This window comes from Suillus subalutaceus, assembly GCF_016647625.1.
Source record: "Suillus subalutaceus strain FC151 chromosome Unknown DFJ58scaffold_53, whole genome shotgun sequence".
Classification (NCBI taxonomy): Eukaryota; Fungi; Basidiomycota; class Agaricomycetes; order Boletales; family Suillaceae; genus Suillus; species Suillus subalutaceus.
Genome location: NW_024540302.1, coordinates 95,863 through 108,484, shown reverse-complemented (window position 1 = coordinate 108,484; position 12,622 = coordinate 95,863). Strand labels below are relative to the sequence as shown.

The window sequence follows — 12,622 nt, the reverse complement described above, 5'->3', positions numbered from 1 at the left end:
GCATCAGGCTTATGGACCCTTCATCACAGCAGGTATGTCCATTTTTATCATATCCTCACATCAATCACTCCTTAAAGCTGTCTCCACGGATTACTGCCAGTGTAAGCTGACGGGACCAAGTCAACTACGACGACCTACCGGGCGCCAGGTCCGTGCTCGACGACTCGGAAAAAGTCCCAAGCTATGGGACCCAGTCTGCGATCCGGGCAGAAATCGACCCAAATGACCATGTTTCCCTGGTTACGTCTGGTTTGGGGTCCAAACCGAGTTGAACGTCCGGACATCGGTGCGACGGTGAGTAACTTTTTTATGTCGGGGTCGATTGCGATATGCAATGCTACCTTGCAATTCGGTGTGTGATGGCCGTCAAGCTTGCAAGTCGGCGAACACTTCCCTCTAGCTGTGCTGTGAATACATCGCCCCAGGCAGATATGATACAATTTTTGCAGCAGTCCTATTGTGGCATGTGTTTCAATTCTTCAACGACAAGCAAGGTTGTGCGACTCGAATTGATAAATACTTTCAATCCGAGTTCCACGACCGTGCTGTTTGTTGATGTTACTGTTGGAATTCTGCCAGGGCCAATGCCTTTGCAGCACTTCCGCTCTATTCCCGACGCAGCAGCGATCGTTCATGCTGTAACTGACCGATGCCCTTCAGCAGTACTGCCTTTTTTCGTTATCTTCTCGGGAACTTCTGCTTCACGGTTATACTTTCAACGATCTAACTCCAATTAAATTCCCGCCATTGCTGCGGCATGCATTCCCTTGACTGTCTAAAGCAGCGAAGCTTCCCCGTAGGCAGGTAAAGGTTGGACAGGGTCTCGCGACGCTACAGGGAGGCTGGTATTTCACGTTATTCTTTACGCTTGTTTACGCTATAACTTTCTCTAGTATTCTATGTTTGTACGAATATATCAGTACAGATAGCTTATACCTCCAAGAAGTTCTTTTGATCCTTGTACCTGGATAGCAAGTCGGTCATTCCGTGGTAAGGGAGGTAACTTACCGGGTGGTACGGATCCATCTCTGGTGGTCTCAACCTTGGGATGTATTTGTATCACATTGGCAGGATTTCTGGAGGGCGTTCCTCCTAAACAAGCACTCAAATGCTAGTCGTCGTAGATGGCAGCAGCCTCATGCTGATCAACCGTCCTGTTCAACAATATCCACGAATTCAAGGTTGCCAGCATACAAGTAACATACCTACAAAAATAATCATGTTGACACTAAATTCAGCAGCAGACCGCAGGTAAGACCAGGTCCTTGCAACTTTGAGATGATATAAAATTTGAGCTATTGGTAAGCTAGAGGTGACTCGAAGCAGGATCGCAACTTACAATGCGATGTGGTGCATTGTGACTCGAAATGCAATAGCACAAGCTCTATGAGCCCAGTGGTCGTGGTTACCAGTCCAGTCTCGATGGTCAATTTAATAAGCTTCACGAACAATGAATTTATGTGTTCGAAACCCGATTTCTCATTGCATTGCACAAGCTATGATTGGAATGAGCATGACCTATAGTAAAAGTCGATGTATCTTACACTGCGCGTCATGTACACGGTGATGACTGAGTCGCACACAAGGTTGCCGACTGGCTACCAGACCTAGTGGGTGTGCGTTGAAGCAATATGCCTATGCCGCATGCAAGACAACTCACTAGGACATAAAATGGCATAGGGTGGTCGACATTTATGTCAGGAACTAACCCATACTGGAGTGTTGTTTCAGGAGGACGAACACATAGGACAGATGGAACTTTACCACTATGCCCCCGTAAGTCACCATTGCAAATTGCACCAACGAAAGCTACGAGTGGACTTCGTGTCAGCATCAGATAATGGTTAACACTCAACGCATTCACCATCATAACCAATGCAGGGATGATCATTGATTTCCTCACACTCCAAATTCTCCAGCAGAAGAAACAGTGGGTTAGTGACGAGACCCATAATCAATGTTCCACCTCTACTAAACCATTTGTGTCACTCACTAAGTTCAGTAAGTGGCGCTAAGGCTATATGCGACCATAGAAGGTCAGGAACTAACTGCCACCCACCAAAGCCGACCGCGACAACCAAAGATAGATTAGATCTGTGCTGAGCAGCACCAGTCCAAAAACCATGGAACAAGAAGACTGTGATGATCGTTTCCAGCAGCAAGATCACAGACACTTCTCTAAGTAAGCACGATTTCAACGCGCAACAATATATAGGCACGTTACCTATAACTTTAGTCCACATTCGGTCTTTTGGGAATCGGCGGAAGTAGATGACTGGTATTTTTCTAGTTTCAGACAGGAACACAGCTGTATTTGATAAGGGCAGCGTACCACATTGCACTGAGACGATATCCATGAGCGTCAAGTAACACGTGTACCTAGTGGCATAGTTCAGCATTTGAATCAGGATGGCCCTCGTTGTCGTTCCACGTGTTTAGTGAATTCACATCGAGTAGAAACCAAATGCGACACTTACTCAAAAAATGCCGAAAGACCTATGTTTGTCAAGTCAAAACCTGAAAGATCAACTTACGATTCGTTATTATCTTCGAAATGAAAGACTAAAGTGAGGGACCGAATCCTGAACGAGCGCTTGACATGATTGGCCTGGTCATCGGGGGTGCTATTAATATTCACAACATCGTGTTGAGAGGCGAAAAATAGGACAGTCCCACCAGTGCAGGATAATGAAGAGCATAGTGCGTACAACAGCCACATGATCCGAGAAAACGGCTTAAATAATGGGAAAGGCCGTGTTGAGTATGTGTCTGACCAAACATCATCGATGCATCGATGCGTATCACGATCTCCTGACGACGCGACGGATATAGCTCATACTCATATGCATGCCAGGCTGCCAGCAACTCTAAGGTTAGCCCAATCACGCGAACGGGCGAAAGACTTTTTATCGAGCCCTGCCCGACCCACGTTCTGTGTCGCGGGTGACTTACCAAATATAAGTTTTCCAATTCTTGTGAGCATACCTATCGGTATGATATTGACTTCAATATTCGGTATGTCACAGAAGTCGAGGTGCGTTTGAGAGAGATCCAAGACGCCTGTGTGCGAAAAAAAATGCGACTTAGCATGTGGGATTGCTCTAGTCTGAAAAAAGAAGAAAAAAACGCGAGAACCTGGAGCCAGACGGAGGTCAAATGCACAAACCGGCAATCATGCCGACATTCACTCCTACAAATGCTGATAGTACAACGGGGACCTACTCGACATGTGAACTCTCGAAGTGACATCTCATGCATCATGCCTCATGGTATGATAAATTGCGATGACCAGCTTCTGAGGCCGAGCCTCTGTATAGACTAGAAGACAGACGATCGTGAGTCCCCTACACCACGGATACCAACCGAACCATTATACCATCAATCTATTCCTCCATGAGAGTGTTGAGAACTCGAACCACCTGACCCACAGCCTCCCTTACTCTGTCTTTATCCGTCTCGATGATCTTCCGCATGACCCGTCCTTCAAACTTGTCCGGATGAAACCGTAGCATTGCCTCCCGTAGTTTCTCTTTCTTCTCCTTCTTGTCACGATCGTGAATGGGGAGAGAAACACCAACCTCCTGAGCGAGCGCAGAAGTTGTAGAAATTGGTATCAGGAATGCAGATATCGCTGTCGCAGTGAAGTGTTCTAATGTGATTGAGGATGCGTCCGAATGAGCGGTATCTGACTGCGTCATGGGCACAAATAGTGGCCATGGTATGTCTCCAAAGGAAAGCGAAGAGGCATGCTGAGTGTTGGGATCCAAGAGAACCTTCCACTTTCTGTCGTACTCTGCTCGAGCATTCTCTTCTCGTTGGCTCTCCCTTTCTCTTTTCTTCTGCTTTCTTCGCTCTTCCACAGCCTTTTCGAGTCTGGCCGTCTCTGCTTTCATTTCCTTCTTCCTAGCGCTACGAGCTGCCTTTTCCGCCTTCATGCGTGCTTCTTCTTCGTATTGGCGCGCATGCTTTCGCCTATTATGGGGACACTCAATACAACTGCAGGGAACTACTTGCAGCTGAGAGACAAACCTCCACATCCCTGCTCGAATCCATTCGGCGTAAGTGTCATCGTCCATGAACCGCGGATCCATATCCGTTTGGTCCTCAGGGCTTCCACCTCTGGCTGTATTCGCCCGCCATCTATCTGGAACATGGGCGTAATCGTTAAATCTAGCGTCTATACCATCCAGCCGTTCATCATCCCGTAAAGCATCCCACATTTTCTCCTTGAAGCGAGCCTCCTCCAGCTCAGAAAGAATGGAGTCATAATCAGATTTGTGTGCGGATGACAGTGATGGGGGAGGCGGAGGGCCATAGACTTCTTCGTCAAGATCAGAATCAATGACTTCCACCCTGCGTCTCCTTTTGGAGCTAGACTCTCCGTGCTCGCCTGCTTCCTCCGACAGATGTGACCGCTTCCTTGCCGCCTTTGCGGCTTTTCGAGCCTTGCGGAGAGCCCGTTCGGTTTCTTCAGCTGGAGTGCGTTTAAGGTGCAACTTAGCCATTAGTTGACATTGCCTTGGCGAGACAATAGCCAATGAACCTATCAGTACTTGGGTTAGGTCCAGGGACAAAGTAGTATGTGCTCAGCAATGCTGACTCAGCATGTATCGCGAATTGGACGTTTTGGTTCAAGGCTTCCATTACGACGACATGCAGTCCGAATCCTTGTATGATGGTAAGCTCAGTCTCAACACTTGTATATTGAACATACTAACTCGAATTCAGCCACAAGAAAGTGGTGTTTCCTCATACCGCCCATCTTTGGTCCGTTTCAATTTTTCATCGATGCCCCCTTCGGAAGATTTGCTCCATCCAATGACAGCATCTTCGTTGTGGATGGAATCAAGTCCTGGATTATTATGGAGTTAGTCTCTCCAATCAGCTTCATCGCCGCACTGTACCGCGGGCCCTGGGCGGCATCGTCGTCTGCGATATTCACCCCCCAGGTCATCCTCACTAGCCTGTTCATTGTCCATTATCTTAACCGTGCAATAATTTCCCCTCTGCGAACACCATCTCGCTCGAAGTCACACATCGCTGTGGCCCTCTTCGCTGTTGTATTCAACCTTGTTAATGGTACACTGATGGGTATCTACCTCTCATCTCCCACTGCATCTGCGTTTCTGGCGGGGGCCTTCTCTCGTCCATCTTTTTGGGCTGGGATAATACTCTGGGCGTGTGGATTCGCGGGAAACATTTTGCACGATGAAGTGCTTCTCGATATCCGCCGTAAATCTAAAGCGAAAGGCAAACGCAACGAGAACAAACTCGGAAAGGAGCACTATGCCATCCCCCATGGATACCTCTACCGATATATCTCTTATCCAAACTACTTCTGCGAGTGGTCAGAATGGTTTGGCTATGCATTGGCCGCTGCACCATTACCTGCTCTCATGCCGCTCACAGAAACAATGAGAACCGTTCAGCCCCCTTGGCTATTCCTCTGGGCAGAAGTTTTGTTTATGATATCTCGGGCATATAGGGGTCATCAATGGTACCACAAGAATTTTCCCGAGTATCCCAAGGAGAGGAAAGCTGTCGTGCCGTTCATCTTTTAGGCTCCTGGGTGTAGCACAGGGGCTCCGACTTCTAAAAAGGACGCCTAATGTTCCAAGTTCTTAAATCACGATCAGCTTGTCTCACTACAAACTTTCTGTGATGCTATTATGAGTGTACAACCTATTATTTAATCGTTCCAATCATGGAATCGCAAAATAACAGACTGAACGAAATAAATATTATGAAGTGGATGCGAATGCCCGATATGGAATTCGTTCGCCGCTTGAAATGCCTACTGCGGCAGGTTTGACGTCGTCGCTTGTACCGACAAACCAACAAAATTCATACATAGTCATTAATCTTCTCGGTCCTCGGTTTTTATCTTTGTCACGATTCCTGCTAAAATGATGTCTTCGGATGAGCCTGGTGCAACCCCTTTTCACTCCGTACAAGCATCGTTCTCGAAGTTCCAGCGCCAATACCAACAAACACTTGACCGATGGACTCCTCACGTTTTTCAGCGATGGTTGGCGACTTTGTTTCTGCTGGCGCTCTTCATGCTTAGGATTGTGCTGTCCCAGGGGGTGAATACCAACTTATTCTATGCTTACTGAGGATGAGACTGACCAGCTACGTGTCAACAGTGGTACATTGGTCTGTATTTACTTTGCATGTATAATCTCTGACTCACCAGTTATGCCTGTGGTACTTGGATGCATGGGCAGTCTGCTGTGCGTCTACTCGTCCTTTTGGCTTGGAGTGTACCTGACGGAGCTTTATAACAGACGGCTTGGCCATTTACCTTTTGAACTTGCTTCTTGCATTCCTGCAGCCCAAGTTCGACCCTTCACTTGAGGATGATCTTCTTGCCGACGAGATTGAAGAGGGCGGCGACCAAAATGTGCCTGTGCTTCCTTCTCAGCGGGATGATGAGTTTAGGCCTTTTGTGAGAAGACTCCCTGAATGGCAATTTTGGTGCGACCAATAGTTGTATTGTTCCTCTTATTGTCACTGACCATTTGCGATTTCCACAGGCTAAGTGCAACAAGGGCCACTCTCGTATCACTCTTCTGTACCGTGTCAGAGGTCTTTGATGTACCCGTCTACTGGCCGATCCTCGTGGTCTACTTCTGTGTTCTCTTCGCATTGACAATGCGTCGGCAAATTCAGTGCGTTCCCATATCCTAGACTTGTGATCATAATTGAAATATTTTTGCCAGGCACATGATCAAGTACAAGTACATTCCGTTCGACATAGGGCGCAAGGCACGTTACGGCGGGAGCAAGTAGAAACTATTTACTGCCTCATATCATGCGGAATATTCTCTCCACCTATAGATTTTACATCGTAATGCAGGACTATGTTTATTGCTGTACCATTTTGATGTCCGCAAAGTTCGCCGAGGCGTCGTTAGGATACGGTATGGATTTACAGCGCTGATAATCTTTCACTGCTTGGTGTTCCTGGTACTGTTACTTGGCAGTTGAAATATATAACTAGTGAGCTATGTAGTTGATGACCCTCGACTGAAATTCGTTCAGAGTGCAAGCAACGCACGCGGATGAACTGATTCCCACGGTTGTGACGAGGACTTGGATGCGAACGTTGTCACTGTGCGAACGTCTGTAGCCCACGAGAGGTTTGACGATTTTTCAGAATAGATAGTGAGATACTAATCCATACTAATCCCTAGCGTGTCCATGTGACTGGTCTCATGGCCTGAGCGCTTTCGCGGTCTACCGCATTCTGCAAGGCTGCAACCGCTACGTTTACTCGCGCAGCGCTATTACCTACGCGTCGAGCATTGCACATCATGAGCGAAGAAACTCATCCACCTGCCGTGCAGCACATGGCCCAACACGTTCTCAACCAATTGGAAGGACATCGATCGCGATGTCCACCGAGTTTGCGACCAGCCCCCCTATTTGTTGGCGTTCAAGGTCCACAGGGCAGCGGAAAGACTTTTTTAACTTCCCGCCTCCATGCCCACCTCTCCAGTCTACCACATGCCCTCGCCGTTACCGTGCTTTCTATTGATGACCTCTATCTTCCGCACTCTGGGCTCCAAAGTCTTGCGGAAAGCCATCCCCACAATATCCTCTTTCAGGGAAGGGGCCAGCCAGGAACACATGATGTGCCTCTTGGTACTTCTGTCCTCAAGAACCTCAAAAAGATCAATGAAGTTGATGCAGGGACCGTTGACATCCCTTTCTTCGATAAGAGTCTATTTCATGGAAAGGGGGATCGCGTATCTCATGGTGAGACGGTGAAAGGCCCCGTGGACATAGTTGTGCTGGAGGGATGGTGTGTGGGATTTTTCCCTACAAGTAAAGAGCTCGTCGAAGAAAGGTGGAAAGAGCCTGTTCCGACTCTCGAGCCTGGTATCTTTGACATGAAAACCTTCGTGTCCGTGGATGACGTACTGGCTGTCAATGAGCGATTAAAGCAATACGTGGACTGGTGGAATGCACTTGATGCTTTCATACAGGTAGATACCTCGCTCTCGACGCACCCTTGGCATGCGACTCACTCTTTGAAGATAAAGGGGCCTTCGTCTGCACAGCTGTCTATCATATATAAATGGAGATTACAACAGGAACACAATATGAAAGCTAAGAATGGCGGAAAAGGCATGACCGATAATCAAGTCAAGACGTCAGTGCTTCTTTTCCTCTCTTGTATTGTTGATAACATTATGAGCAGCTTCGTAGACCGCTATATTCCCGGATACGTCTTTTTTGGTGACGGAGTGACGAAAGGATTATCAGGCGGTGATGGAGCGGAAACAGAGCGACCACCGTCGTGGATAGGCAAGGGACTATCAATTACGATTGGTGGTGACAGAGAGTTCCTGCATGCCAGTAATTTTTAGAAATAACGCTAGAACGCATGAAGTTTACAGAGGACTGCGCATGGACTGCGCTTCGAGTCTATCTCATCTGCAAGGATGAGTGTACTATCTCCTTCAGGCATAGTGAGCTAGGACTCTTGATTTTTAGGAGTATGTATCTGACCTGCAAGAAGGTGCGACACCTCTTTTAGAAGTCAGTCGCTAGTCTAACTGTCACAGACGAGGGTCATTCCAGTTCCTGGTTGCTTTCGTCCGCACACTACTTGTATACCTGTACCATGTCTGCTTACGGGGTCATCAACAGACCGCAAAGGACATCGTATTTACCCACTACGCTATGGGATCACGATAGCCCCCGGGTAGAGCCAGATCTCGGGACCCCATCTTTCGTGACCATACATCACATCGATCGGGCCGCAGTGGAGCGCATCCAGACAGGTCTATTCAACTACCTCCACTGCATTTTTGCGAATGAAGTAGACAAAGGCTTAACGTATCCACAAGAAGACATTAGCGATTCCGCAGCCTTCGGAGCATACTTCTTCGGCGGAGACGTACTCGTCGCAATCGCTGGAAAAGGAGATCCGCCCGTGATTGCGAGCGATGAGCGCGGGGTACGGGAAATCGAGCAAAATCTAGACGCTGCGAGAAACGGGCGGACATGGGAGGAGTGCGTCGCAGGGTTTTACTACGTGAGTCGCGATCCTAGCCCTATCGTGTCACCCCAATCTCACATATGTCGAATTCGGTGATACAGGTAAAGCCCAACTACCCTGGGCGATCTTCCCATGTAAGTGTGCTTCAGTTGGGCAAGGGATTCACCGGCTCTCAAGGCTGTGGCTTTCATGTGAATTGAGACGAACCAAGCTCGTTCGCTGACATATGATTTCCAATGTAGATCTGTAATGCAGGATTTATAGTTCCCCCTTCCCAACGTGGTAGTGGTTATGGGCATATTCTCGCTAAATCATATCTGCACTATGCCCCAGCGTTGGGATACAAGGCTAGCGTGTTTAACCTAGTGTATAATAATAACACCGCCAGCGTTAAGTGCGTTTTGACAACCTTCGTTGCATCTGTGCTTTGCTGATCACTTCGATTGCAGGTTGTGGGAAGCACTAAACTTTACGAAAGCTGGACTTATACCCAAGGCTGGTCGTATGAGACGGAAGGACGGAGAGGGCGAGGAATATGTCGATGCAATCATCTTCTATAAGAGTTTCGAAGAAACAGGACCGAACGCAGACGATCAGTGATCAGATAACAGTCCTACGACAAATACGTCACGTAGTCGTGAACCAAAGTCTAAATGACACCCACAGAGCTCCAACAGATTAATGCGCAGAAGCTTGAACATATGAAGACACCTGAAACGGTGATCATAAGGCACCGCGACAACTAAATCCCAGTTCCAGCCGATCGAGGTATATAGGGACATTTACGCCTAGGATGATCAAGCACAGCATATAACGAGTATATGACCTACGAGTACCGTTTGCGCTCTCCAAGCCTGCCAAGTCGAGTACTAGCGTGATCATGAGCGCCTATATCACATCTCGAAGGTTCTTCGTGGAACGTGGCACCGACAGACAGGCGTTAATATTGATTATCGATCCCTGATAAGAAATTCCAAAAGCCTCTGACGAGGAATGTGGGGAAGATTCAATGTCATTAGAGGTATCAGCTGGTGTCAGTGGTGTCAGTGACGACATCAAAGGAGGGGCCGCCGGGCCTGCGTGACGCATATGCGTCTCAACCAATCACTATGAAGATAATTCACGGTACTGGTGATTTGAGCGGTGATTCCCAACGCGATGCAAACGTGTGATAATAAAGGGTGAAGATTGGAAGGGTAGACAGATCTGATAATTTTAAAAAGAGGGACATCTAGTCTAGGGTTATCCGGTGCCAAAGGTCCGATATCAATGCTGTCTCGACTCTCGAACGCTTCTGCATTCGCGAGATAGGAGACCTGTGTGTTATCCGGTGGCGTACTGGACTTGCAGGTTAGAATGAAAGATAGTGTATAGAACTCAGCCAAAAAGCCTCTGTTCTCACCAGCAGCGACCCGTGTGCGTATGAAAGTGAAGAGCAAGAACATGTCAAAGAATATCGAATAGACCCTGCAAGTGAAACAAAAAACACACAGAAAGTTTATGGCCGAAACCTGTACATAGCTAAACCTGTACATACCTATGCTCGTTCACAGAACATCATGGAGCAATTTCCCCACACCACACCATCAATGCAGCATTTCATCAGGTGCCAGAAAACGAGAGTCGAGGGTCGAAAATAGTGCCCGTCAGTCAGCGGCTTGAAAACACGATTCTGTGAACACCGATGCTATTGGGCGTATCACTCCCGGCAGTGCTTAATCATCAATTCCATGGCAGATGGTTGGTACACCTTCCGCAGTGAGTGAGATTACAGTGTCCTTGGCCAGTACATTATGCCAATACGTAGCAGTGCGCGATATCGATATATCAAATTTCTGGCAGATGGCTAGTAACACCCTCCACAGTGAGATTCGACCAACGCGTTACGATCCAGTGGGTTATTGTCAAGCTCCGGTGAGCATAGCACTCCGGTGTGCACAGAATCTTGAATCCTGATTGGTATGCAAGTCACGGCATGACGAGGAACTTCAAATAGGTGATACTTCGATCTAGCGCCATCATGCTCGGCTTAAAATGTGAAAATGCCCAAAAACAAAAGGAAGGCCGCGGAGAAATGGTAAGATGCTCACATTCCAGACCGCAACTGGACCCTCCTAATAGCAAATGCATCGACTATCTTGATTGTCAAGGTGGCTGCAGTTTGGGGAGCTGCTAAGACGACACCCAAAACAAGTCTGTGCTTTGCAACACTCCAGGCAAACCGATGAACGCCGTGTCGTACTCTGCGCACCGAGACCTCATGTGTGTTAGGCATGAGACTGTAACAGGTTGCAGAAGATCGCATAGCATAGCTATAGGACGGGATACTCGTGTAATGTGCACCTTCGACAGCACTATGATCTATAAGCCCAAAACTTAACTTTACCACTCGACAAGTGACTCAGGTAATAATGAACTCACATTGTCGGCATGCATGCCACCCTGTGGAGAAGGCCGCACCAAGGGTTACCAAATCAGCAAAACATAACGACATGAGGCTACAGCATGTTCTGGCCCCTGGTCTTTGAGGACTAAGATTACAATACAATGCGCTCGATTGTTCTTTCTTTTGTGTGTGAAGATTAGCCTTGCGATCTGCAAGATCCCGCCAGGTCAAAGCGCGGCCACGTCAACTTGGACTGGACAATAGTGCGCCTGCCATGACTTACAGTTATGGAGGCACAGACTCAGATCTCCGAGTCAGAGCTCGTCACAAGCCAAATATACGTTTGCAAGCCGTAAGCAGCTGCTTCTGCCACTTATCTCGGCTAGACAAGAAGCAAGAATGAACTTCTTATGGGCCGATTAGCAGAGCTGCATGATGTATCAGTGCCCATGTCAGCGTCCATCTCGCATGGATAATTTGATGGGGCACACGCGCGGCACCCTGTTGACAATTGTGAGATAACCACGATCGCTGGGCAGTTGTCCCCAAGTCGCTGTATATAAGTACTTCAAGTGAGCGCTGTTAGGATACGCCACTTCAAAAATTGCAATGTCTCGGCGTAATGGAGGGAGATCATTCACCACGATTTCCAAGATCCAGTGAAAATTCCAGACCGCAGCAACGCAGCTAAAAATTTTGCAAGGCCTTGCAGCCGGAGATAGCACCCCAAGCCAGTGAAATTGATTACGAATAAGTTGCTTACCATAAAGGGCGGCGGCGTGCGGGAGAATGAGAAGGTACCAGTTAAACGCCATCCCTAAAAAAAACGTGTACAGCCCCCTGGACATATGAAGGTTTTTCCATCGGAAAGGTCTGATAGAACTTTGCATTCAGCGCTCGGATAAGGTAGTCGGTTTGTGCAGACCAAACGCGGATTGGAGCGATGAGAATGTGGCGCTTTGAATTCACAAAGGCTCTTTGTGCCACACTTATAGCTAACGTTGAACAAGGGACGGCATCATGTAGAAGCATGCAGATCACTGGTGCTTGTCCAGCTGTAGCGTCCTGAACTGGTATCGGTTCCGGCGGAGTTTTTGTAAACGTTGTCTTTCGTACTATGGCTGCTGGCAGTAACGAAAGTGATCATAATCAATACATCGTAAGAAGTCAGCTGGCACTGTCGTACGACTTGGTGTGTGAAGGTCCGAGTGGAAGCGATCCGCCGG

At 47.9% G+C, this 12,622-nt stretch overlaps 6 protein-coding genes across 6 annotated transcripts; 4 read left to right on the top strand and 2 right to left on the bottom strand.

Moving 5' to 3' along the window:
- Positions 1-3,383: 3,383 nt before the first annotated feature.
- DFJ58DRAFT_716386 (uncharacterized protein) lies at positions 3,384-4,505 on the bottom strand (the record flags this gene model as incomplete). Its single annotated transcript, XM_041384217.1, has 2 exons — positions 3,384-3,972; positions 4,030-4,505. 2 exons carry the CDS (start codon positions 4,503-4,505, stop codon positions 3,384-3,386), a joined length of 1,065 nt encoding a protein of 354 aa, XP_041243901.1.
- A 95-nt stretch (positions 4,506-4,600) lies between these two features.
- DFJ58DRAFT_882972 (3-oxo-5-alpha-steroid 4-dehydrogenase-domain-containing protein) lies at positions 4,601-5,561 on the top strand (the record flags this gene model as incomplete). Its single annotated transcript, XM_041394579.1, has 2 exons — positions 4,601-4,678; positions 4,729-5,561. The coding sequence occupies exons 1-2, from the start codon at positions 4,606-4,608 to the stop codon at positions 5,559-5,561; spliced, it is 906 nt and encodes a 301-aa protein (XP_041243900.1). The 5' UTR covers positions 4,601-4,605.
- Positions 5,562-5,827: 266 nt separating this feature from the next.
- Positions 5,828-7,055, top strand: DFJ58DRAFT_788478 (retrieval of early ER protein Rer1). Its single transcript, XM_041390152.1, has 6 exons — positions 5,828-6,086; positions 6,147-6,156; positions 6,228-6,233; positions 6,288-6,477; positions 6,537-6,671; positions 6,723-7,055. Exons 1-6 carry the CDS (start codon positions 5,907-5,909, stop codon positions 6,790-6,792), a joined length of 591 nt encoding a protein of 196 aa, XP_041243899.1. The 5' UTR covers positions 5,828-5,906; the 3' UTR covers positions 6,793-7,055.
- A 261-nt stretch (positions 7,056-7,316) lies between these two features.
- Positions 7,317-8,375, top strand: DFJ58DRAFT_660525 (P-loop containing nucleoside triphosphate hydrolase protein; the record flags this gene model as incomplete). Its single annotated transcript, XM_041382156.1, has 3 exons — positions 7,317-7,991; positions 8,043-8,158; positions 8,207-8,375. The coding sequence occupies 3 exons, from the start codon at positions 7,317-7,319 to the stop codon at positions 8,373-8,375; spliced, it is 960 nt and encodes a 319-aa protein (XP_041243898.1).
- Positions 8,376-8,481: 106 nt separating this feature from the next.
- On the top strand, positions 8,482-9,672 carry DFJ58DRAFT_383873 (uncharacterized protein). The gene is made up of 5 exons (XM_041380133.1): positions 8,482-8,527; positions 8,574-9,046; positions 9,112-9,144; positions 9,253-9,404; positions 9,460-9,672. The coding sequence occupies exons 2-5, from the start codon at positions 8,633-8,635 to the stop codon at positions 9,608-9,610; spliced, it is 750 nt and encodes a 249-aa protein (XP_041243897.1). The 5' UTR covers positions 8,482-8,527; positions 8,574-8,632; the 3' UTR covers positions 9,611-9,672.
- A 1,028-nt stretch (positions 9,673-10,700) lies between these two features.
- Positions 10,701-11,641, bottom strand: DFJ58DRAFT_383791 (uncharacterized protein). The gene is made up of 3 exons (XM_041380132.1): positions 11,432-11,641; positions 11,101-11,371; positions 10,701-11,019 (listed from the first exon to the last, which is right to left on the bottom strand). Exons 1-3 carry the CDS (start codon positions 11,502-11,504, stop codon positions 10,857-10,859), a joined length of 507 nt encoding a protein of 168 aa, XP_041243896.1. The 5' UTR covers positions 11,505-11,641; the 3' UTR covers positions 10,701-10,856.
- Between the last annotated feature and the right edge of the window lie 981 nt (positions 11,642-12,622).

Excerpts from the sequence above, each read along its gene's own strand:
- DFJ58DRAFT_788478 (XM_041390152.1), top strand. The coding sequence starts at position 5,907 with ATGATGTCTTCGGATGAGCCTGGTGCAACCCCTTTTCACTCCGTACAA. Across the intron at positions 6,478-6,536 it reads CTCCCTGAATGGCAATTTTG|GCTAAGTGCAACAAGGGCCA; the intron begins GTGCGACCAATA and ends CGATTTCCACAG. Across the intron at positions 6,672-6,722 it reads ACAATGCGTCGGCAAATTCA|GCACATGATCAAGTACAAGT; the intron begins GTGCGTTCCCAT and ends TATTTTTGCCAG.
- DFJ58DRAFT_383791 (XM_041380132.1), bottom strand. The coding sequence starts at position 11,504 with ATGTCGTTATGTTTTGCTGATTTGGTAACCCTTGGTGCGGCCTTCTCC. Across the intron at positions 11,372-11,431 it reads GTGGCATGCATGCCGACAAT|ATCATAGTGCTGTCGAAGGT; the intron begins GTGAGTTCATTA and ends TTGGGCTTATAG. Across the intron at positions 11,020-11,100 it reads GTCCAGTTGCGGTCTGGAAT|ATCGAAGTATCACCTATTTG; the intron begins GTGAGCATCTTA and ends TGATGGCGCTAG.
- DFJ58DRAFT_383873 (XM_041380133.1), top strand. The coding sequence starts at position 8,633 with ATGTCTGCTTACGGGGTCATCAACAGACCGCAAAGGACATCGTATTTA. Across the intron at positions 9,145-9,252 it reads ACCCTGGGCGATCTTCCCAT|ATCTGTAATGCAGGATTTAT; the intron begins GTAAGTGTGCTT and ends TTTCCAATGTAG. Across the intron at positions 9,405-9,459 it reads AATAACACCGCCAGCGTTAA|GTTGTGGGAAGCACTAAACT; the intron begins GTGCGTTTTGAC and ends CTTCGATTGCAG.